The following is a 23576-nucleotide window of genomic DNA, read 5'->3' on the forward strand; positions in this document are numbered from 1 at the left end:
CTCCGGGCCTCAGTTCCCTCATCTGGAAAATGGGGATGAAGACGGTGAGCCCCCCATGGGACAACCTGATCTTTACTTGTACATATCTATTCTATTTATTTTATTTTGTTATTTTGTTAGTATGTTTGGTTTTGTTCTCTGTCTCCCCCTTTTAGACTGTGAGCCCACTGTTGGGTAGGGACTGTATATGTTGCCAACTTGGACTTCCCAAGCGCTTAGTCCAGTGCTCTGCACACAGTAAGCGCTCAATAAATACGATTGATTGATTGTAACCTCCCCAGCGCTTAGAACGGTGCTTTGCACATAGTAAGCGCTTAATAAATGCCGTCATTATTATTATTATTATTACTTCAGTCAGGGCCAACTGCGAAGTAGGATGGGCCGCCCTCACTAGGCCCCGGCCACGCGCCCCTCACGTCGCCTACGTGACGGACGTGACCGAGCTCCGCGTGCGTCACAGCTGCCCATCCCAACGGCCCTCCGGCGTCCGACCAATGGGAAGGGGCGGCCCTCCGGCGCGACCAATGGGAAGGGGGCGGCCCTCCGGCCCGACCAATGGGAGGGGGCGGTCCTTTCGCCTCGCCCAATGGGAAGCGCCGGGGGCGGGGCCCGCCGGCCTGAAGGCGGGGCGAGGTGGGCCTTGCCCTTACCGTCAGGACTGGCCATTTGCAGCCGCAGCAGCAGTAGTAGACGCAGCAGGGGCAGCTGTAGTAGACGCCAACCTTGCCCCCTCGTTGCCAAAATGTCTCTTTCCACCAAGCTGACCTTGGACAAGGTGGACGTGAAGGGGAAGAGGGTCGTTATGAGGTAATTCCCCCATCCCCTCCATCCTCGAATTGGGGCTCCTTCCTCCCCCGGGGGTCTTTGCTTGCAAAATAATAATAATAATAATAGTGTTAAGCGCTTACTCTGTGCAGAGCGCTGTTCTAAGAGCTGGGATAGACACAAGGTCATCAGTTTGGCCCACGTCTTCATCCCCATTTTGCAGGTGAGGGGCCTGAGGCTCAGAGAATAATAATAATTATGGTGTTTGTTAGGTGTTTACCACGTGCAGAGCGCTGTTCTAAGCGCTGATATAAATTAAAGGTCATCAGCTTGTCCCACGTGGAGCTCACGGCCTTCATCCCCATTTTACCGATGAGGGGACTGAGGCACAGAAAATAATAATTATGGTGTTTGTTAAGCGCTTACTATGTGCCAAGCACTGTTCTAAGCGCTGGGATAGGTACAAGGTCATCAGGTTGTCCCACGTGGGCCTCAGTCTTCATCCCCATTTTACCGATGAGGGGACTGAGGCACAGAAAATAATAGTAATTATGGTGTTTGTTAAGCGTTTACTATGTGCCAAGCACTGTTCTAAGCGCTGGGATAGATACAAGGTCATCAGGTTTTCCCACGTGGGGCTTACAGTCTTCATCCCCATTTTACCGATTGGGGGGACTGAGGCACAGAAAATAATAGTAATTATGGTATTTGTTCAGCGCTTACCATGTGCCAAGCACTGTTCTAAGCGCTGGGATAGATACAAGGTCATCCGGTTGTCCCACGTGGGCCTCAGTCTTCATCCCCATTTTACCGATGAGGAAACTGAGGCACAGAAAATAATAGTAATTATGGTGTTTGTTAAGCGCTTACTATGTGCCAAGCACCGTTCTAAGCGCTGGGATAGTTACAAGGTCATCAGGTTGTCCCACGTGGGGCTCACAGTCTTCAGCCCCATTTTACAGATGTGGGAATTGAGGCCCAGAGAAATGACGTGACTTGCCCAAAGTCACACAGCAGACGAGTGGCGGAGCCGGGATTAGAACCCACGACCTCTGACTCCCAAGCCCGGGCTCTGGCCGCTAAACCACGCTGAAAGGCGCCCAGCCCATCGTATTTATTGAGCGCCGACTGCGTGCAGAGCGCTGTACTAAGCGCTTGGCAAAGTAGTAATAATAACGAAGGGGCTTGTGAAGGCCTTATTGCCAAGCACTGTTCTAAGCGCTGGGGTAGATACAAGGTCATCAGGCTGGACACCAGTCCCCGTGGGGCTCGCAGCCTTAATGCCCATTTTGCGGAGGAGGGGACTGAGGCCTGGAGCAGTGAGGTGACTTGCCCAAGGTCACACAGCAGCCAGGTGGCAGAGTCGGGATTAGAACCCAGGTCTTTCTGGCTTTTAGACTGTGAGCCCACTGTTGGGTAGGGACTGGCTCTGTATGTTGCCAACTTGGACTTCCCGAGCGCTTAGTACAGTGCTCTGCACACAGAAAGCGCTCAATAAATACGATTGATTGATTGATTGATTGTAGGCCCGTGCTTTGTCCAGTGTGCCATTTTAGTGTAGTAAGCTCCCCACGCACAGCCCCAAAACCCAGGAAATGGGAGGAACCGCAGATTTTGGGGCGGGACACCCCTCGTTTCCCTTTTCCCCTTCCCCCCTGACCCCCAAGATTGCCATGCAAGGTGAAGGTGGGCCTGGTCGTCTGAAGGACCTGGGTTCTAATCCCGGTTCCATCACTTCTTTGCTGGGTGACCTTGAGCAAGTCACTTCACTCCTCTGGGCCTTTTTTCTTTCTTTTCTTTTTCTTTAATGGCATTTATTAAGCCCTTACTATGTGCAGAGCACTGTACTAAGCTCTGGGGAGGTGATCAGGTTGTCCCACGGTGGGGCTCACAGTCTTAATCCCCATTTTCCAGGTGAGGTAACTGAGGCCCAGGCTCTGTGTGGCTCGGTGGAAAGAGCACAGGCTTTGGAGTCAGAGGTTATGGGTTTGAATCCCGCCTCCGCCACATGTCTGCTGTGTGACCTTGGACAAGTCACTTAACTTCTCTGAGCCTCAGTTACCTCATCTGTAAAATGGGGATTAAGACTGTGAGCCCCAGGCTGTGGGACAACCTGATCACCTCGTATCCACCCAGCGCTTAGAACAGTGCTTTGCACATAGTAAGCACTTAACAAATGCCATCATTATTATTATTATTAAGTGACTTGCATGGAGTCACACAGCTCACAATTGGCAGAGCTGGGATTTGAACCCATGACCTCTGACTCCAAAGCCCGGGCTCTTCCCACTGAGCCACCCTGCCTCAGTGGCCTCATCAGTAAAATGGGGATGAAGATTGTGAACCCCAGGTGGGACGGGGACTGTGTCCAACCCGATTACCTTGTATCGGGTTAGTAGAGTGTCTGGCGCATAGTAAGCGTTTAACAAACACCACAATTATTGTTCGTATTTACTGAGCGCTTTCTGTGTGCAGAGCACTGTACCAATCAATCAGTCATATTTATTGAGCACTTACTGTGTGCAGAGCACTGTACTAAGCGCTTGGGAAGTCCAAGTTGGCAACATATAGAGACAGTCCCTACCCAACAGTGGGCTCACAGTCTAAACGGGGGAGACAGAGAACAAAACCAAACATACTAACAAAATAAAATAAATAGAATAGATATGTACAAGTAAAATAAATAGAGTAATAAGTACGTACAGACATATATACATATATACAGGTGCTGTGGGGAAGGGAAGGAGGTAAGATGCGGGGATGGAGGGGGGACGAGGGGGAGAGGAAGGAAGGGGCTCAGTCTGGGAAGGCCTCCTGGAGGAGGTGAACTCTCAGTAGGGCCTTGAAGGGAGGAAGAGAGCTAGCTTGGCGGATGGGCAGAAAGCGCTTGGGCGAGTAGTATTGTTCTTATTGAAGCCCCCAGACCCATTTATTCTATTTATTTTATTTTGTTAGTATGTTTGGTTTTGTTCTCTGTCTCCCCCTTTTAGACTGTGAGCCCGCTGTTGGGTAGGGACCGTCTCTATATGTTGCCAACTTGTACTTCCCCAGCGCTTAGTCCAGTGCTCTGCACACAGTAAGCGCTCAATAAATACGATTGATTGATTAAAGCCCCCAGACCCATTTCTCCAGTGCCTCATCCTTGGAAGGGCGGCCTACAGCTCCCATTTGAGGTGGGAGGAGGGGTGTGTGTATGCCGGGACTGATGTGGGGGGCTTTTCGTGTTACCACCCCACATCTAAGCAGTCAATCAATGGTATTTATTGAGCGCTTACTGTGTGCAGAGCACTGTACTAAGCGCTTGGGAAGTCCAAGTTGGCAACATATAGAGACGGTCCCTACCCAACAGTGGGCTCACAGTCTCAAAGGGGGCTCACAGTCACAGGCCGGACCCCCGCTCACCCAACCGGAGCTGTGTCTCCCCCCCCGCCGGGCTTTCCCGGAGGTCGGAGAGGTAAGGAGGGGGTCCTGCTTGCCTCTGCAGGGTCAGTGGCCCCTGGCCTCAGGCCCCTGGAGGGCTTGGCTAACGGTTCCGGCCACCCCGTTGCATCACTGGGGTTGTGCCATCCGCAGGGAGGGAGGGCGAGCCCTGCCCTGACAAAGCTGTGGGCAGGCGGTGTGTCTATTATTCATTCATTCATTCAATCAATCAACCAATCATTCGTATTTATTGAGCGCTTACTGTGTGCAGAGCACTGGACTAAGCGCCTGGGAAGTCCAAGTGGGCAACATATCGAGACGGTCCCTACCCAGCAGTGGGCTCACAGTCTAAAAGGGGGAGGCAGAGAACGAAACCAAACATACTAACAAAATAAAATAAATAGACTAGATAGGTACAAGTAAAATAAATAGAGTAATAAATATGTACAAACGTATATACATATACAGGTGCTGTGGGGAAGGGAAGGAGGTAGGATGGGGGGGATGGAGAGGAAGGAAGGGGCTCAGTCTGGGAAGGCCTCCTGGAGGAGGTGAGCTCTCTGTAGGGCCTTAATCGTATTCAAATGCATTCAGTCGTATTTAGTGAGCGCTTACTGTGTGCAGAGCGCTGTGTACAGTTCGGCAATAGAGACAATCCCTACCCAACAACAAGCTCACAGTCTAGGAGGGGGAGACGGACAACAAAACAAGACGACAGGCATCAATTGTTTTATTGGACTCTCCCAAGCGCTTAGCACAGTGCTGTGCACACAGTAAGCGCTCACCAAATACGATCGAATGAATGAAAGTCCTTCTGCTCAGTGCCCCCCCTTCCACAGAGCCCCAGATCCAAAGCCCCCCGGGGAGGGGGCGAGGAGGGGCTCCTCTGCCCAAATGCAGTAGCCTCTAGGGTCTGGTCCTCACTCCCACCATTCATTCATTCAATCTTATTTATTGAGCGCTTACTGTGTGCAGAGCACTGTACTAAGCGCTTGGGAAGTACAATTTTCAATATATAGAGATGGTCCCTACCCAACAATGGGCTCACAGTCTCTCTCCCCCTCGTCCCCCTCTCCATCCCCCACATCTTACCTCCTTCCCTTCCCCACAGCACCTGTATATATGTATATATGTCTGTACATATTTATTACTCTATTTATTTATTTATTTTACTTGTACATATCTATTTATTTAATTTTGTTAGTATGTTTGGTTTTGTTGTCCGTCTCCCCCTTTTAGACTGTGAGCCCACTGTTGGGTAGGGACTGTCTCTATATGTTGCCCACTTGTCCTTCCCAAGCGCTTAGTACAGTGCTCTGCACACTGTAAGCGCTCAATAAATACGATTGATTGATAAGTGACGTGAGGAGGGGAGAGCAAAGGGAGCAAGTTGCGGTGACGCAGAAGGGAGGGGAAACTGAGGAAAAGTGGGGCTGAGTCTGGGATGTGGTTTAGTGGGTAGAGCACGGGCCTGAGAGTGAGAAGGTCCTGGTTTCTAATCCTGGCTCTGCCACGTGTCTGCTGTGTGACCTTGGGCAAGTCACTTCACTTCTCTGGGCCTCAGTCCCCTCATCTGTAAAATGGGGATGAAGACTGTGAGCCCCCTGTATGTCCAACCTGACCAACTTGTGTCTATCCCAGCGCTTAGGACAGTGCGTGGCCCATGGTAAGCGCTTAACAAGTACCATACCATATCATCAATTGTATTTATTGAGCACTTACTATCAATCAATCAATCGTATTTATTGAGGGCTTACTGTGTGCAGAGCACTGTACTAAGCGCTTGGGAAGTACAAGTTGGCAACATATAGAGACGGTCCCTACCCAGCAGTAGGCTATGTGCAGAGCACTGTACTAAGTGCTTGGTAGAGTACAACATAACAATGTAACAGACACATTCCCTGCCCACAACGAGCTTACAGTCTAGACGGGAAGGCAGACATTGATATAAAGAGATAAATTACGGGTTTGGGCGTAGGTGGTGTGGGGCTGAGGGAGGGGTGAATAAAGGGAGCAAGTCAGGGCGAAGCAGAAGGGAGCGGGAGAAGAGGAACGGAGGGCTTAGTCAGGGAAGGCCTCCTGGAGGAGGTGGGCCTTCAGTAAGGCTTTGAAATGGGGGCTATGAAGTCATCGAGGGATATGAGAAGCAGCTGTGGCTTAGTGGAAAGATCCTGGGCTTTGGAGTCAGAGGTCATGGGTTCGAATCCCAGCTCTGCCCCTTGTCAGCTGTATGACTTTGGGCAAGGCACTTCACTTCTCTGGGCCTCAGTTCCCTCATCTGGAAAATGGGGACTAAGACTGTGAGCCCCATGTGGGACAACCTGATCACCTTGTATCTTCCCCAGCGCTTAGAACGGTGCTTTGCACATAGTAAGCGCTTAACAAATACCATCGTTATTATTATTATATGAAGAGGAAGGGTGTTCCAGGCCTGAGGCAGGACTTGCGGGAGAGGTTTTAGGTACATTAGATACAAGCTAAATCGATCGGACCCAGTCCCTGTCTCACATGGGGCTCACGGTCTTCATCCCCATTTTGCAGATGAGGAAACTGAGGCCCAGAGAAGTGAAGTGACTTGCCCAAGGTCACACAGCCAGGCCAGTGGCGGAGGTGCGATTAGAACCCAGGTCCCTCTGTCTCCCAGGCCTGTGGTTCACCCCGCCCTGCCTCCAATTTTATGCAGCCAGATGGAGCCGGAAGCTTGGACTAAGCTCTTGTACTAAGCTCCTTCCTCTCCCTGCCTCCTTCCACTCCCGGCCTCCTTCCACTCCCGGCCTCCTTCCTCTCCCGGCCTCCTTCCACTCCCGGCCTCCTTCCTCTCCCGGCCTCCTTCCACTCCCGGCCTCCTTCCTCTCCCGGCCTCCTTCCTCTCCCGGCCTCCTTCCTCTCCCGGCCTCCTTCCTCTCCCGGCCGCCTTCCACTCCCGGCCTCCTTCCTCTCCCGGCCTCCTTCCTCTCCCGGCCGCCTTCCTCTCCCGGCCGCCTTCCTCTCCCGGCCGCCTTCCTCTCCCGGCCGCCTTCCTCTCCCGGCCGCCTTCCTCTCCCGGCCGCCTTCCACTCCCGACCTCCTTCCACTCCCGGCCTCCTTCCACTCCCGGCCTCCTTCCACTCCCGGCCTCCTTCCTCTCCCGGCCTCCTTCCTCTCCCGGCCTCCTTCCTCTCCCGGCCTCCTTCCTCTCCCGGCCGCCTTCCTCTCCCGGCCTCCTTCCACTCCCGGCCTCCTTCCACTCCCGGCCTCCTTCCACTCCCGGCCTCCTTCCACTCCCGGCCGCCTTCCTCTCCCGGCCTCCTTCCTCTCCCGGCCTCCTTCCTCTCCCGGCCTCCTTCCTCTCCCGGCCTCCTTCCTCTCCCGGCCTCCTTCCTCTCCCGGCCTCCTTCCTCTCCCGGCCGCCTTCCACTCCCGGCCTCCTTCCTCTCCCGGCCTCCTTCCTCTCCCGGCCTCCTTCCTCTCCCGGCCTCCTTCCTCTCCCGGCCGCCTTCCTCTCCCGGCCTCCTTCCACTCCCGGCCTCCTTCCACTCCCGGCCTCCTTCCACTCCCGGCCTCCTTCCACTCCCGGCCGCCTTCCTCTCCCGGCCGCCTTCCTCTCCCGGCCTCCTTCCTCTCCCGGCCTCCTTCCTCTCCCGGCCTCCTTCCTCTCCCGGCCTCCTTCCTCTCCCGGCCGCCTTCCACTCCCGGCCTCCTTCCTCTCCCGGCCGCCTTCCTCTCCCGGCCTCCTTCCTCTCCCGGCCGCCTTCCTCTCCCGGCCGCCTTCCTCTCCCGGCCGCCTTCCTCTCCCGGCCGCCTTCCTCTCCCGGCCTCCTTCCACTCCCGGCCTCCTTCCACTCCCGGCCTCCTTCCACTCCCGGCCTCCTTCCACTCCCGGCCTCCTTCCTCTCCCGGCCTCCTTCCTCTCCCGGCCTCCTTCCTCTCCCGGCCTCCTTCCTCTCCCGGCCTCCTTCCTCTCCCGGCCTCCTTCCTCTCCCGGCCTCCTTCCTCTCCCGGCCGCCTTCCTCTCCCGGCCTCCTTCCACTCCCAGCCTCCTTCCACTCCCGGCCTCCTTCCACTCCCGGCCGCCTTCCTCTCCCGGCCTCCTTCCTCTCCCGGCCTCCTTCCTCTCCCGGCCTCCTTCCTCTCCCGGCCTCCTTCCTCTCCCGGCCTCCTTCCTCTCCCGGCCGCCTTCCACTCCCGGCCTCCTTCCTCTCCCGGCCGCCTTCCTCTCCCGGCCGCCTTCCTCTCCCGGCCTCCTTCCTCTCCCGGCCTCCTTCCACTCCCGGCCTCCTGCCCTCTCTCAGCCTCCCGTCTCTCCTGCCACCTTCCTCCCCGGGCCTCCTGCTCTTCCGGGCCTCCTTTCTCTCCGGCCTCCTACCCCCTCTTAGCCTCCTGCATCTCCCAGCCTCTTTCCCCCTCCTGTCCCCCGCGTTCCTCTCTGTTCCCTTTGGCAGTCAGTTGAGGGAGGCTGAACCAAACTGAAATTGGCCAGTGCCCTCGTTTGCTTCTGAATAGTTGCCCTGGGTTACCGAAGGGCCAGAGGAGAAGCTGATTTCCCAGGAAGTGGCTGGGGTGGGAGAGCCAGAGGGCCTTGGCTTTGGAAAAGGAGAGCCTCCCGCCCCTGTGACTCACCTGTTGGGGTTTTTCCTACCGAAAGGAGAGAGGCTGGGCTGGGCCAGCCCATGGGGAGAGCATTGCTGAGTAAAACCTTCCTGCGGGGTCCTCCCGCCTTGGAATGATGATGTGGGGCCTTCCAGGCTGCTCTGTCAGGGTTTCCAGACCCTTCCCTCTCAAGGGGGGAGTCATGGGAAACACGTGTGTTTGAGAGAGAGAGAGAGAGAGAGAGAGAGAGAGAAAGAAAGAAAGAAAATGAGAGAGAGAGAGAGAAAGAAAGAGGAAGAAAGAAAGAAGGAGGAAGAGAGAGGTATTTGTGGGGCCACTGTTTCAGGAGTGCTTTTCCCCATCCTTCAGTTAATCAGTGATATTTATTTAGCGCTTACTGGGTGCAGAGCACCGTACTAAGCATTTGGGAGAGTCCGCTACAGCAGAGTTGTTGCCACGTTCCCTACCCACAACAAGCTTACAGTCTAGAACGAGAGACAGTCACTGATACGAGTGGGCAGTGTGGGACCGGGGACTGTGTCCGGCCTCGTGTAATAAAATCAATCAATCAGTCGTATTTATTGAGCGCTTACTGTGTGCAGAGCACTGGAGTAAGCGCGTGGGAAGTACCAGTCGGCAACATGTAGAGACGGTCCCTACCCAGTAACGGGCTCACAGTCTAGAAGGAGGAGACAGACAACAAAACAAAACATGCAGACAGGAGTCAAAATCGTCAGAACAAATACCAAAATACCAATCAATCAATCAGTCATATTTATTGAGCGCTTACTGTGTGCAGAGCGCTGTACTAAGCGCTTGGGAAGTACAAGTTGGCAACATATAGAGACAGTCCCTACCCAACAGTGGGCTCACAGTCTAGAAGGGGGAGACAGAGAACAAAACAAAACATGTAGACAGGAGTCAGAATCGTCAGAACAAATACCAGTCAATCAATCAATCAGTCGTATTTATTGAGCGCTTACTGTGTGCAGAGCACTGTACTAAGCGCTTGGGAAGTACAAGTTGGCAACATATAGAGACGGTCCCCACCCAGCAGTGGGCTCACAGTCTAGAAGGGGGAAACAGAGAACAAAACCAGGCATATTAACAAAATAAAATAGAATCGCTATGTACAAGTAAAATAAAGAAATAGAGTAATAAATATGTACAAATATATATGCATATACCACCATTCTACGTTGCCAACTTGTACCTCCCAAGCGCTTAGTACAGTGCTCTTCACACAGTAAGCACTCAGTAAATACGATTGATTGATTATTATAGGTAGTACGATAAAACAGGGTTGGTAGACTCATTCCGTGCCCACAACATGCTTACAGTCTGGAAGTGGAGACAAATATTAATATAAAGAGGCGCTTAACAAGTACCATAATTTTGTTTTTTGTTGGGGGCGGTGGGCGTGTCCTAGTGGAAGTGGCTTGGAGTGCCCCACACTGCCGAGGGGGTGGGCGTCGCTGGTTGCTTTCCGACATTCGAACTCCAGGCGACTATGATCTGATCAATCAATCAATCAGTCGTATTTATTGAGCGCTTACGGTGTGCAGAGCGCTGTACTAAGTGCTTGGGAAGTACAAGTTGGCAACATATAGAGACGGTCCCTACCCAACAGCGGGCTCACAGTCTAGAAGGGGGAGACAGAGAACAAAACCAAACATATTAACAAAATAAAATACATAGAATCGATATGTACAAGTAAAATAAGTAAATAAATAGAGTAATAAATATGTACAAATATATATACATACATACCACAGTTCTATGTTGCCAACTTGTACTTCCCAAGCACTTAGTACAGTGCTCTGCACACAGTAAGCGCTCAACAAATATGATTATTATAGGTAGTACAATAAAACGGGGTTGGTAGACTCATTCCGTGCCCACAACATGCTTACAGTCTGGAAGTGGAGACAAATATTAATATAAAGAGGCGCTTAACAAGTACCATAATTTTGTTTTTTGTTGGGGGCGGTGGGCGTTCCTAGTAGAAGTGGCTTGGAGTGCCCCACACTGCCGAGGGGGTGGGCGTCGCTGATTGTTTTCCGACACTCGAACTCCAGGCGACTAGGATTTGATCAATCAATCGTATTTATTGAGCGCTTGCGGTGTGCAGAGCACTGTACTAAGCGCTTGGGAAGTGCAGATCCGAGCGGCGCCCCCTTCACCCCCACAGAGAGGCCTCCGTGCCCACCCCCGGCCGACGTTTCCAGCGGAAGGAGTTGGTGGAGGGGGGCGCGAGCTGGAATCCGACCTCATGGGTGACTTTTGTGTGTGTTGTCTACAGGGTCGACTTCAACGTTCCCATGAAGAACAACCAGATAACCAACAACCAGAGGTAACGGTCCCCTCCGCCTGGGGTGGGGAAGGGGCTTGACCCGAAGCCGGGAAGGCGTCTGGAGGAAGCGGGTTCACTTTGCTCCAATTCCGCTTCAGAATAAATGGGGACAGTGATGATGATGGCATTTATTAAGCGCTTACTATGTGCCAAGCACTGTTCTAAGCACTGGGGAGGTTCCAAGGTCATCAGATTGTCCCACGGGGGGCTCACAGGCTTCACCCCCATTTTACAGATGAGGGAACTGAGGCCCAGAGCAGTGAAGTGGCCTGCCCAAGGTCACACAGCTGACAGTTGGCGGAGCCGGGATTTGAACCCGTGACCTCTGACTCCAAAGCCCGGGCTCTTTCCCACTGAGCCACGCTGGAGACGGTCCCTCCCTACTCCCAGACTGTGGTTTTCGAGAAGCGCCGTGACCTCCTGGAAAGGGCCCAAGATGGGGAGTCAGGAGACCCGGGTTCTAATCAAACAATCAATCAATCAATCGAGTAATAAATATGTGTAAATATATATATATATATACACACACACACATATATACCAATCAATCAATCGAGTAATAAATATGTACAAATATATATATACCACAGTTATAGGTAGTACAGTAAAACAGGGTTGGTAGACTCATTCCACGCCCACAACATGCTTACAGTCTAGAGGTGGAGACACATATTCATATAAAGGAGCGCTTAACAAGTACCATCATTTTGTATGGTGCTTGCATTTATATTTTGTATTTATTGAGCGCTTACTGTGTGCCGACCCTTCCCCTTGTCTGCTGTGGGACCTTGGGCAAGTCACTTGAGTTCTGTGGGCCTCAGTTCCGTCAGCTGCAAAATGAGGATTGAACACGCGTGCTTAGCCTGGGTGGATGGATCAAAATATGTACAAATATATATATATATATATATATATACATATATATACCACAGTTATTATAGGTAGTACAATAAAACAGGGTTGGTAGACTCATTCCACGCCCACAACATGCTTACAGTCTAGAGGTGGAGACACATATTCATATAAAGAAGCGCTTAACAAGTACCATCATTTTGTATGGTGCTTGCATTTATATTTTGTATTTATTGAGCGCTTACTGTGTGCCGACCCTTCCCCTTGTCCGCTGTGGGACCTTGGGCAAGTCACCCGAGTTCCGTGGGCCTCAGTTCCGTCAGCGGCAAAATGAGGATTGAACACGTGAGCTTAGCCCGGGAGTCCCTTGTGGATCGATCAATAAATCAATCGAATTTATCGAGCGCTTACTGTGTGCAGAGCACTGTACTAAGCGCTTGGGAAGTACAAGTTGGCAACATCTAGAGACGGTCCCTACCCAACAGTGGGCTCACAGTCTAGAAGGGGGAGATGGACAACAAAACTAAACATATTAGCAAAATAAAATAAATAGAATAGATATGTACAAGTAAAATAGAGTAATAAATATGTACAAACATATATACATATATACAGGTGCTGTGGGGAAGGGAAGGAGGTAAGACGGGGGGATGGAGAGGGGGACGAGGGGGAGAGGAAGGATGGGGGGGGATCAAGGAACTTATCCCATCTAATTGTCGCATATCTATCTCAGTGCTTAGCGCAGTGCTAAGTACAGAGTCAGTACTGTACAAATACCCCAATCAACACAATTTGCTTTTGTCCACCCCAGCGCTTAGTATAGTGCCTGCCACATAGTAAGCACTTAACTACTATTATTAGAAAAGCAGCGTGGCTTAGTGGAAAGAGCCCGGGCTTGGAAGTCAGAGGTCATGGGTTCTAATCCCAGCTCCACCACATAATAATAATAATAATGGTATTTGTTGAGCGCTTACTCTGTGCCAAGCACTATTCTAAGCACTGGGGTAATAATAATAATGGCATTTATTTAAAGCACTTACTATGTGCAAAGCACTGTTGTAAGCGCTGGGGAGGTTACAAGGCAATCAGGTTGTCCCACAGGGGGCTCACAGTCTTCATCCCCATTGTACAGATGAGGGAACTGAGGCCCAGAGAAGTGAAGTGACTTGCCCAAAGTCACACAGCTGACAATCGGCAGAGCCGGGATTGGAACCCCTGACCCCTGACTCCAAAGCCCAGGCTCTTTCCACTGAGCCACGCTGCTTCTGCTGTCACACATGCTGCCGCATGTGCTGCCACACATGTCTGCTGTGTGACTTTGGGCAAGTCGCTTCACTTCTCTGGGCCTCAGTTCCCTCATCTGTACAATGGGGATGAAGACTGTGAGCCCCACGTGGGACAACCTGCCAACCTTGCATCTACCCCAGCACGTAGAACAGTGCTTTGCCCCTTCTAGACTGTGAGCCCGCTGTTGGGTAGGGGCCATCCCTATGTGTTGCCGACTTGTACTTCCCAAGCGCTTAGTACAGTGCTCTGCACACAGTAAGCGCTCAATAAATACGATTGATTGATTGATAAATGCCATTATTATTATTATTGTCCCAGTGCGTAGAACAGTGCTTGGCACGTAGTAAGCGCTTAACAAATGCCATCATTATTATTATTATTGATCTCTGAGTGCATGGTGGAGGCAGGTGGGGTGGCTATTTCGGGGGAGAGCAAGGCGGGGTTGGAAATCAGCCTCATCTTTGTTTTCAGACAGACTGTCTCCCCGGAGGGTCCGCGGCAGGGGAGGGGATGTGGGGGGAGGGACGCGCATTCCGGGAGACGGTCCGGCTTCGAGAGGGACCCATCCCCTTTCCCTCTGTGCTGTCCCGCAGGGTGAAGGCGGCCGTCCCCAGCATCAAGCACTGCCTGGATCACGGGGCCAAGTCTGTCGTCCTCATGAGCCACCTGGGCCGCCCGGACGGCGTCCCCATGCCGGACAAATACTCCCTGGGGCCCGTGGCCGTGGAGCTCAAGGCCTTGTTGGGCAGGTGGGTGCCCGCTACGGGACGGGGCTTGGCGGGGAGGGGGGGCGGGGGCTCGCCTCGAGGCCGTAAGCGCTGGTCGCGGGCAGCGAAGGCGTCTGTTTGTTGTCCATTTGTTTCTACGGTGCTCTGCATCAGCCTTCTCTCTGATCTCCCATCCTCGTGTCTCTCTCCACTTCAATCCATACTTCATGCCGCTGCCTGGATTATCTTTGTCCAGAAACGCTCTGGGCATATCACTCCCCTCCTCCAAAATCTCCAGTGGCTACCAATCAATCTGCGCATCAGGCAGAAACTCCTCACCCTGGGCTTCCAGGCTGTCCATCCCCTCGCCCCCTCCTACCTCACCTCCCTTCTCTCCTACTCCAGCCCAGCCCGGCACCCTCCGCTCCTCCGCCGCTAATCTCCTCACCGTTCCTCGTTCTCGCCTGTCCCACAATCGACCCCCGGCCCACGTCATCCCCCGGGCCTGGAATGCCCTCCCTCTGCCCATCCGCCAAGCTAGCTCTCTTCCTCCCTTCAAGGCCCTGCTGAGAGCTCACCTCCTCCAGGAGGCCTTCCCAGACTGAGCCCCTTCCTTCCTCTCCCCTTCGTCCCCCTCTCCATCCCCCCCCTTCTTACCTCCTTCCCTTCCCCACAGCACCTGTATATATGTTTGTACATATTTATTACTCTATTTATTTTACTTGTACATATCTATTCTATTTATTTTATTTTGTTAGTATGTTTGGTTTTGTTCTCTGTCTCCCCCTTTTAGACTGTGAGCCCACTGTTGGGTAGGGACTGTCTCTATATGTTGCCAATTTGTACTTCCCAAGCGCTTAGTCCAGTGCTCTGCACATAGTAAGCGCTCAATAAATACGATTGATGATGATGAATACGATTGATGATGCACGCAGTAAGCGCTCAATAAACCGTCGGGGCCCCGGCTCTCACCCGTCTCCGCCCCCGCCAGGGATGTGCTGTTCCTCAAGGACTGCGTGGGGCCCGAGGTGGAGAAGGCCTGCGCCGACCCCCCGGCCGGCTCCGTCATCCTGCTGGAGAACCTGCGGTTCCACGTGGAAGAGGAAGGGAAGGGCAAGGATGCGGCCGGGAACAAGGTGAGCCGGAGCGGGCGGGGGGCTTGTCAGTCTTAGGATCACGTCACAGTCGCCCGGAGCGGATAGAGCGGCCTGGGAGTCGGGTCCTGATCCCGACTCCGCCACTCGTCTGCCGTGGGACCGTAGGCAAGGCACTTCTCCGGGCCTCAGCGTCCTCATCCGTAACGTGGGAATGAAGACCGTGATCCCCATGTGGGATAGGGACTGATTGGCGTATGTCTACCCCAGCGCTTAGAGCGGTGCTTGACCCCGGCTAGGGAACGAATCCCGAGTTGCTGGTGGAAATGGCGGATAGTCCCTGAGACCCCCTCCAAACTCTTGCCCCTTCCTGGTATTGCAGAAGCCTACCCTGATTTAAAATGGGGATCATCATCAATCGTATTTATTGAGCGCTTACTATGTGCAGAGCACTGTACTAAGCGCCTGGGAAGTACAAATTGGCAACACATAGAGACAGTCCCTACCCATCAGCGGGCTCACAGTCTGAAAGGGGGAGACAGAGAACAAAACCAAACATACTAACAAGATAAAATAAATAGAATAGATATGTACAAGTAAAATAGAGTAATAAATATGTACAAACATATATACAGGTGCTGTGGGGAAGGGAAGGAGGTAAGATGGGGGATGGAGAGGGGGAGAGGAAGGAAGGGGCTCAGTCTGGGAAGGCCTCCTGGAGGAGGTGAGCTCTCAGTAGGGCCTTGAATGGGATGAAGACGGTGAGCTCCATGCGGGACCGGGACTGGGTCCAACCTGATCAGCTTGGATCTTAGCGCTTAGAAGAGCGGTTTGAGCCGTAGTAAGCACTTAACAAATGCCGTCGTTATTAAGTGGCAAAACAACCGACGACGCTCGCCCGCTGCCCGGGATGGGCACGGCTCCCTGAGGTGCCACCTCCTGAATGCAATCCTGGAGTCCGAAGAAGGGAGCCCGAGAATGGATCATCATCATCAATCGTATTTATTGAGTGCTTACTATGTGCAGAGCACTGTACTAAGCGCTTGGGAAGTACAGGGATGGGCAGGCTGGTGGGGGCTGTGTTGTTATAACGATAACGGTACTTATTAAGCATTTACTATGTGCCAGGCTCGGGGCTGACCCACCCTCGGCCTGTGTTGTTATAACGATAATGGTACTTATTAATCGCTTACTATGTGCCAGCCGCTGTCCTGAGCACTGGGGTTGGACACAGTCCCTGTCCCTCATGAGGCTCACGGTCTCAACCCCCATTTTCCAGATGAGGTAACGGAGGCCCAGAGAAGTGAAGCGACTTGCCCAAGGTCACACAGCAGGCAAGCGGCGGAGCCGGGATTAGACCCCAGGACCTCCCGACTCCCGGGCCCGTGCTGGAACCAGTAGGCCGTAATCAATCCATCGGTCGTATTTATGGAGCGCTTACTGTGTGCAGAGCACTGGGCTAAGCGCTTGGGAAGTACAAGATGGCAACGTATAGAGACAGTCATCATCATCATCAGTCGTATTTATGGAGCGCTTACTGCGTGCAGAGCACTGGGCTAAGCGCTTGGGAAGTACAAGCTGGCAACGTATAGAGACAGTCATCATCATCATCAATCGTATTTATGGAGCGCTTACTGCGTGCAGAGCACTGGACTAAGCGCTTGGGAAGTACAAATTGGCAACATCTAGAGACAGTCCCCACCCAACAGCGGGCTCACAGTCTAAAAGCGGGAGACAGAGAATGAAACCAAACATACTAACAAAATAAATAGAATAGTCCCTACCCAACAGTGGGCTCACAGTCTAGAAGGGGGCTGGTAATCTCCTTGAGCGCAGGGATCATTTTGCTACTGACTCTCGATCCACGGTGCCACGCGGGCAAGGGGTTGGGACAAACTCTGGCCTCCGAACCCCGGCCCCGGCAGCCCGCCGTGGAGCCGGCCAGCTGGCTGGCAGCCCTGGCTCGCGAGGCCTTGGCGGTTTGGCCCCCGGCCCCTCTGACATTTGCTGAAGGTCAGCCCCGCGGTGTCTGTTTTTAGCCCCTCCCTGCCCCCTCGGGCCACCCCGCTCCACGGGGGGAATGCCGGCCCCCGGGGCTCTGCCCTTTGGCCACCGAAACGTGTGACATCCAACAGAAGCGTCGCCCGGACAGGCCCGAGCGAGATGCCAGGCTGGGGTGGCCGGTTCTCCGCCAGGTGCCCGCGGTCAGAGTGGGAACGGCCCAGAGCAGCAAGGGACAGAGCACATCTCTCCCGGAAATGCCAGGACCCGGGAAGGTTCACCTGCCAAACAGTCAATCGTATTTATTGAGTATTTATTAAATGACTAAACAACCGGCGATGCTCGCCTGCTGCCCGGGATGGGCACGGCTCCCTGAGGTGCCACCTCCTGAATGCAATCCTGGACTAATGTGCAGAGCACTGGACTAAGCGCTTGGGAATGTACAGACACATTCCCTGCTCGTCTACCCCCACCATGCTCGGAAGGGTTGGGAGGGACCAATAGAACAGACACATTCCCTGCTCACAACAACCTTACAGTCTACCCCCACCGTGCTCAGAATCAATCAATCAATCAATCGTATTTATTGAGCGCTTACTGTGTGCAGAGCACTGTACTAAGCTCAGAAGCCGCTTCCTAGGAGAAGCAGCGTGGCTCGGTGGAAAGAGCTCGGGCTTCGGAGTCAGAGGTCGTGGGTCGAATCCCGGCTCCGCCACATGTCTGCTGGGTGACCTTGGGCAAGTCATTTAACTCCTCTGAGCCTCAGTTCCCTCATCTGTAAAATGGGGATGAAGACTGTGAGCCCCCCGTGGGACAACCTGATCACCTTGTAATCTTCCCCAGCGCTTAGAACAGTGCTTTGCACATAGCGCTTAATAAATGCCATTATTATTATTATTATAAGGGCAGAGGTGAAGCAGCGTGGCTCGGTGGAAAGAGCACTGGCCTGGGAATTGGGGCGTCTGGGTTCGAATCCCTGCTCTTTTTCATTCATTCATTGTCGTATTCATTGAGCGCTTATGGTGTGCAGAGCGCTGCTCTTCCATTTGGCCGCCACGTGACTTCCCCTTCTAGACTGTGAGCCCATTGTTGGGTAGGGACCGTCTCTGTATGTTGCCGACTTGGACTTCCCCGGAGCTTAGTACAGTGCTCTGCACACAGTAAGTGCTCAATAAGTACGATTGAATGAACAAATTAAAAAATTCAATGACAGGTGTTAGCCTTAATATTCATTACTCTCTTTAAGAAAAATAACTTCCCCTCGCCACCTCCTCCTCTTCCTCCCCTGCCAGAGGGGTTCCCGCCTTCCGGACTCCCAAAGTCCAACTCCTGGGTGGCAGCAGAGCTTAAACAGTAACTTTTTTTTTTTCTTTTGAATGGCATTTATTAAGCGCTCACTATGTGCAAAGCACCGTTCTAAGCGCTGGGGAGATTACAAGGTGATCAGGTTGTCCCACGGGGCGCTCACAGTCTTCATCCCCACTTTACAGATGAGGGAACTGAGGCCCAGAGAAGTGAAGTGACTTGCCCAAAGTCACACAGCTGCCAAGCGGCGGAGCCGGGATTTGAACCCATGACCTCTGACTCCAAAGCCGAGGCTCTTTCCACTGAGCCACACTGCTTCTCAGCTTGGACTGGGGATGTGGTGGGATGGGGAGCCGGGGGTGGAGACCTGAGGTCGGAGGGAAATGGGGGAAGGGAAGCCCGGGAAGGGTCTGGTTGGGAAGCTGGGGTGGAAACTAATAATAATTCTGGTATTTGTTAAGCGCTTACTATGTGCCAAACTCTGTTCTAAGCGCTGGAGTAATAATAATAAATACGATTGATGATGATGGAGTAGATACAAGGTAATCAGGTTGTCCCACGTGGGGCTCACAGCCCTAATCCCCATTTTACAGATGAGGGAACGGAGGCTCGGAGAAGAGAAGTGGCTTGCCCAAAATCACACAGCTGACAAGTGGTGGATTCATTCATTCAAACGTATTTTCTGGGAGCTTACTGTGTGCAGAGCACTGTACTAAGCGCTTGGGAAGTACAAGTTGGCAACAACTAGAACCAACGTCCTCTGACTCCCAACCCCGGGCTCCTTCTGCTAAGCCGTGCTGCTTCTGTGGCGGAGAGTTGGGAGTCGGGAGAAAGCCCATGGGGGAGAGCTGGCCATCGGCTAGAGGATGGTAGTAATAATTATAATTGTGGCATTTGTTAAGCGCTTACTATGTATCAAGCTCAACCTCAGAGCCACGGATCTCTCTCAGGTCCTGGGCTAACCTGGTTTCCCTCCTCCTTCGATCCCGAGCCCCACGGGGGACAACCTGATGGCCTTGTATCTGCCCCAGGGCTCAGAACAGCGCTTGGCACATAGTGAGCGCTTAACAAATACCACAATATTATTATTCCCTGCGGTTGGCCTTCTGGACTGAGGCCGCATCTAGGAGTCAGGAGACATATCTATTACATATCTATTCTATCTATCTATTTATTTTATTTTGTTAGTATGTTTGGTTTTGTTCTCTGTCTCCCCCTTTAAGACTGTGAGCCCACTGTTGGGTAGGGACTGTCTCTATATGTTGCCAATTTGTACTTCCCAAGCGCTTAGTACGGTGCTCTGCACATAGTAAGCGCTCAATAAATACGATTGATTGATTGACATGGGATCAAGCCCCAGCTCGGCCACCGGCCTGCCGTGTGATGTTGGCCGAGTCGATTCCCTTCTCCGGCCTTCCCTTCCCTCATCCGTCAAACGGGGCCGGGTTTGCCAAGCAGGAATGTCGTGAAGCGGGATACCGTCGCTAGGGATATCATGACTAGACTGTGAGCCCGCTGTTGGGTAGGGACCGCCTCTATATGTTGCCCATTTGTCCTTCCCAAGCGCTTAGTCCAGTGCTCTGCGCACAGTAAGCGCTCAATAAATTAGAGAAAGAGCCCGGGCTTTGGAGTCAGGTCATGGGTTCAAGTCCTGGCTCCGCCACTTGTCAGCCGCGTGACTTTGGGCAAGTCACTTCACTTCTCTGGGCCTCAGTTCCCTCATCTGGAAAATGGGAATTAAGACTGTGAGCCCCCCCCCATGGGACAACCTGATCACCTTGTAACCTTCTCAGCGCTTAGAACAGTGCTTTGCACTTAATAAATGCCATTATTATTGTTATCATTATAGTGAGCGCTTAACAAATGCCAGCGTCATCATACCGGGGAAGCAGCGTGGCTCAATGGGAAGAGCACAGGCTTTGGAGTCAGAGGTCTTGGGTTCAAATGCCGGCTCTGCCAGTTGTCAGCTGTGTGACTTTGGGCAGGTCACTTAACTTCTCTGGGCCTCAGTTCCCTCATCTGTAAAATGGGGATTAAGACTGTGGGACAACCTGATCACCTTGCAACCTCCCCAGCGCTTAGAACAGTGCTGTGCACATAGTAAGTGCTTAATAAATGTCATTAAACCCAAGCGCTTAGTATAGTGCTCTGCATACAGTAAGCGCTCAATAAATTGATTGATTAAAAAAAATCAATACAAGTGAATGAGTGAACAAATGTCAATCAATCGTATTTATTGAGCGCTTACTGTGTGCAGAACACTGTACTAAGCACTTGGGAAGTCCAAGTTGGCAACATCTAGAGACGGTCCCTGCCCAACAGCGGGCTCACAGTCTAGGAGGGGGAGACAGACGACAAAACAAAGCATATTAACAAAACAAAATAAATAAGTACAAGTAAAATAAAGAGTAATAAATGCGTCCAAACATCCACCCATATATACAGGTGCTGTGGGGAGGGGAAGGAGGGGGCTCAGCGTGGGAAGGCCTCCTGGAGGAGGTGAGCTCTGAGACTTGTCCTTCCCAAGCGCTTAGTACGGCGCTCTGCACAGAGGAGGCGCTCAATAAATACGATGCAATGAGTGAATGAATGAATTGGGAGCCAACCTGAAGATGGGTTCTCTCCATCATTATCCTTTTGCCCCGTCAGGTCAAGGCTGACGCAGCCAAGGTGGAGGCCTTCCGAGCCTCCCTGTCCAAGCTGGGAGATGTCTATGTCAACGACGCCTTCGGCACTGCCCACCGTGCTCACAGGTATCGGGGGGGGGGGCCCACCTGCGACCCGTGGAGGGGAGTGGGCGGCCGTGCCCAGTGGTTAGAGCCGGGCTCGGTAGGAGGGAACTCCATTTGACCCCAGGGCCGAGAGCCCGGGGAGCTTGCTCAGTGAAGCAGCACGGCGCCGTGGTTAGAGCACGGGCCCGGAAACCAGAAGGACCTGGGTTCTAATCCCAGCTCCGTCAGCTGTCCGCTGGGTGACCTTGGGCAAGTCGCTTCACTTCTCTGGGCCTTAGTTACCTCATCTGGAAAATAGGGGTTAAGACGGTGAGCCCCGTTTGGGACGGGACTACCCCGATCAATCAATCAGTCGTATTTATTGAGCGCTTACTGTGTGCAGAGCACTGTACTAAGTGCTTGGGAAGTGCAAGTTGGCAACATATAGAGACAGTCCCTACCCGACAGCGGGCTCACAGTCTAAAAGGCACTTAGAACAGTGCTTAACAAATACCATAAAAAAAAAATTAGCAGGCACATCACCTGCCTATAACGAGCTTACAGTTCATTCGTTCAATCGTCTTTATTCAGCACCTACTGTGTGCAGAGCACTGTACTAAGCGCCTGGGAAGTACAAGTCGGCAACATGTAGAGACGGTCCCTACCCAGCAACGTGGAGATGGAAATTAATTTGAATAAATAAATCTGGTGTTACAGATAATTTAAAGATGTGTCCATAAGTGCCGTGGGGTTGGGGCGAGTATCGGGTCCCGCTGACGTCGGCCCATCCTGCCTGAACCTCATTTCTGGATGGAGTCCGGCACCGCTCGGCCCCGGTGAAATCCCAAATACACCTTCCCTGGACCTGGACACGGTCTCCCTTCCGCCCCCAGTCAAACAGTCAGTCGTATCTATTGAGCGCTTTCTGTCTGCACTGTACTAGGCGCTTGGGAGAGCACAATGTAACAAAATAACGGAGGCCTGATGAAAGAGCACTGCCGTCTCGGGTCTGAGGTGAGGCCTCGGTCACGTCACCCACCTCTCCTAAGGACCCGAGCGTCCTTAGTTATTTAGACGGGGCGGGCGTTGCCGTTGGCACGCTTCGGGACCGGGAGGGAGGGAGGGAAGAGAGCGACCCTTTCTCTGTCTCCCAGCTCCATGGTCGGGGTGAACCTCCCGCAGAAGGCAGCCGGCTTCCTGATGAAGAAGGAGCTGGATTACTTCGCCAAGGCCCTGGAGAGTCCCGTGAGGCCATTCCTGGCCATCCTCGGCGGGTGAGAGGAGCCCCGTCGTGGCCACCTTGGCCCTGGGTGTGGGGTCAGAGGTCCCGGCTCATCCAGTGCCCTGGGAGGTTGCGGGACGGCGGAGTGTGGGGCTGTTGCTCTACCTGATGGCCCTTCCTAGTTGGCATCCCTTCCCGGCTGGAACCGGGGGTCCCGGAGTGACCCCGCTAGGGCGGCTAGTTGGGGGGGGTGGGTGTCGGCGGTGGTTTGGGAGGAAGGTGTGTGTGCCCCCCCACCCAACTGCTGTCTCCTGCGGCCCAGAGAAGTCAATCAGTCGTCTTTATTGAGCACTTACTGTGTGCAGAGCACTGTACTAAGCGCTTGGGAAGCCCAAGTTGGCAACATATAGAGACGGTCCCTACCCAGCAGTGGGCTCGCAGTCTAGAAGGGGGAGACCTTCTGTCCCTCATAGCTGTCGGGGTGGGTAGCACCCAACTTCCGGGTTCTCCCAGCTCTCGGGGGGTGGGGGGTCTGAAGGATTCAGCCCGGACTTTTAGGGAGAGCACGGGGGTCCCCGTGTACCGATTCTGCCCCCCACAAGAAGATGCGGGAGGCGGGCCTCTTCAGATGCCTTCCCTGGTCCTAGCTTTGGGGGCTGAAAGCCTGCTTGGGAGGGGGTGGAGGGAAGGAAGGTGCGTGGCATGGGGCGGGAGGGGCTTGGCCACCAGTCATTCATTCAATCGTACTTATTGAGCACTGTACTAAGCGCTTGGGAAGTACAAGTTGGCAACATATAGAGGCGGTCCCTACCCAACAGTGGGCTCACAGTCTAGAAGATCCCTGGGGGCTCCCCGTCCCCTTCCCCCATAGCGATGGGCTGGCCCTCCTCTGCCATTCTCTTCCCTGTCCCCCATTTCAGGGGTGGGGAAACGGAGGAGGGGCTGCCGCTGTCCAAGATGGGCACAGTGTCGTGGGCTCGCTCCCCTTTACCCGCACGCCCGGCTCAGCCGCCTCGGGCCTCACCCACCCTCCCTCCCTCCCGTCTAGGGCCAAGGTGGCGGATAAGATCCAGCTGATCAACAACATGCTAGACCAAGTCAACGAGATGATCATTGGGGGCGGCATGGCCTTCACCTTCCTCAAAGTGCTCAACAACATGGAGGTAGGAGACCCTTGGGGCTCCCAGCCGCGCCCCCACCTCGACTTCCCCCGGCCCCTCTCCGGCCCCAATCCCCCCGCTCCTCAGCACGCTCCCGTCTAGCTGTGCCGGTTTCGCTCCCCAAATCGTC

The 23576-nt window shown here is 53.3% G+C and overlaps 1 protein-coding gene across 1 annotated transcript in view; it reads left to right on the top strand.

The window, feature by feature from the left end:
- Window positions 1-629: 629 nt before the first annotated feature.
- Window positions 630-23576, top strand: part of PGK1 (phosphoglycerate kinase 1) — a 30538-nt gene continuing 7591 nt past the window's right edge. The window contains exons 1-7 of the mRNA XM_038747882.1: window positions 630-807; window positions 11057-11107; window positions 13840-13995; window positions 14945-15089; window positions 21003-21106; window positions 22219-22338; window positions 23335-23449. Coding sequence (XP_038603810.1) covers window positions 743-807; window positions 11057-11107; window positions 13840-13995; window positions 14945-15089; window positions 21003-21106; window positions 22219-22338; window positions 23335-23449 — 756 coding nt within the window. The 5' untranslated portion in view covers window positions 630-742. The remainder of the gene's footprint in view (window positions 808-11056; window positions 11108-13839; window positions 13996-14944; window positions 15090-21002; window positions 21107-22218; window positions 22339-23334; window positions 23450-23576) is intronic.

This window comes from Tachyglossus aculeatus, chromosome 6 (assembly GCF_015852505.1).
Source record: "Tachyglossus aculeatus isolate mTacAcu1 chromosome 6, mTacAcu1.pri, whole genome shotgun sequence".
Taxonomy (NCBI): domain Eukaryota; kingdom Metazoa; phylum Chordata; class Mammalia; order Monotremata; family Tachyglossidae; genus Tachyglossus; species Tachyglossus aculeatus.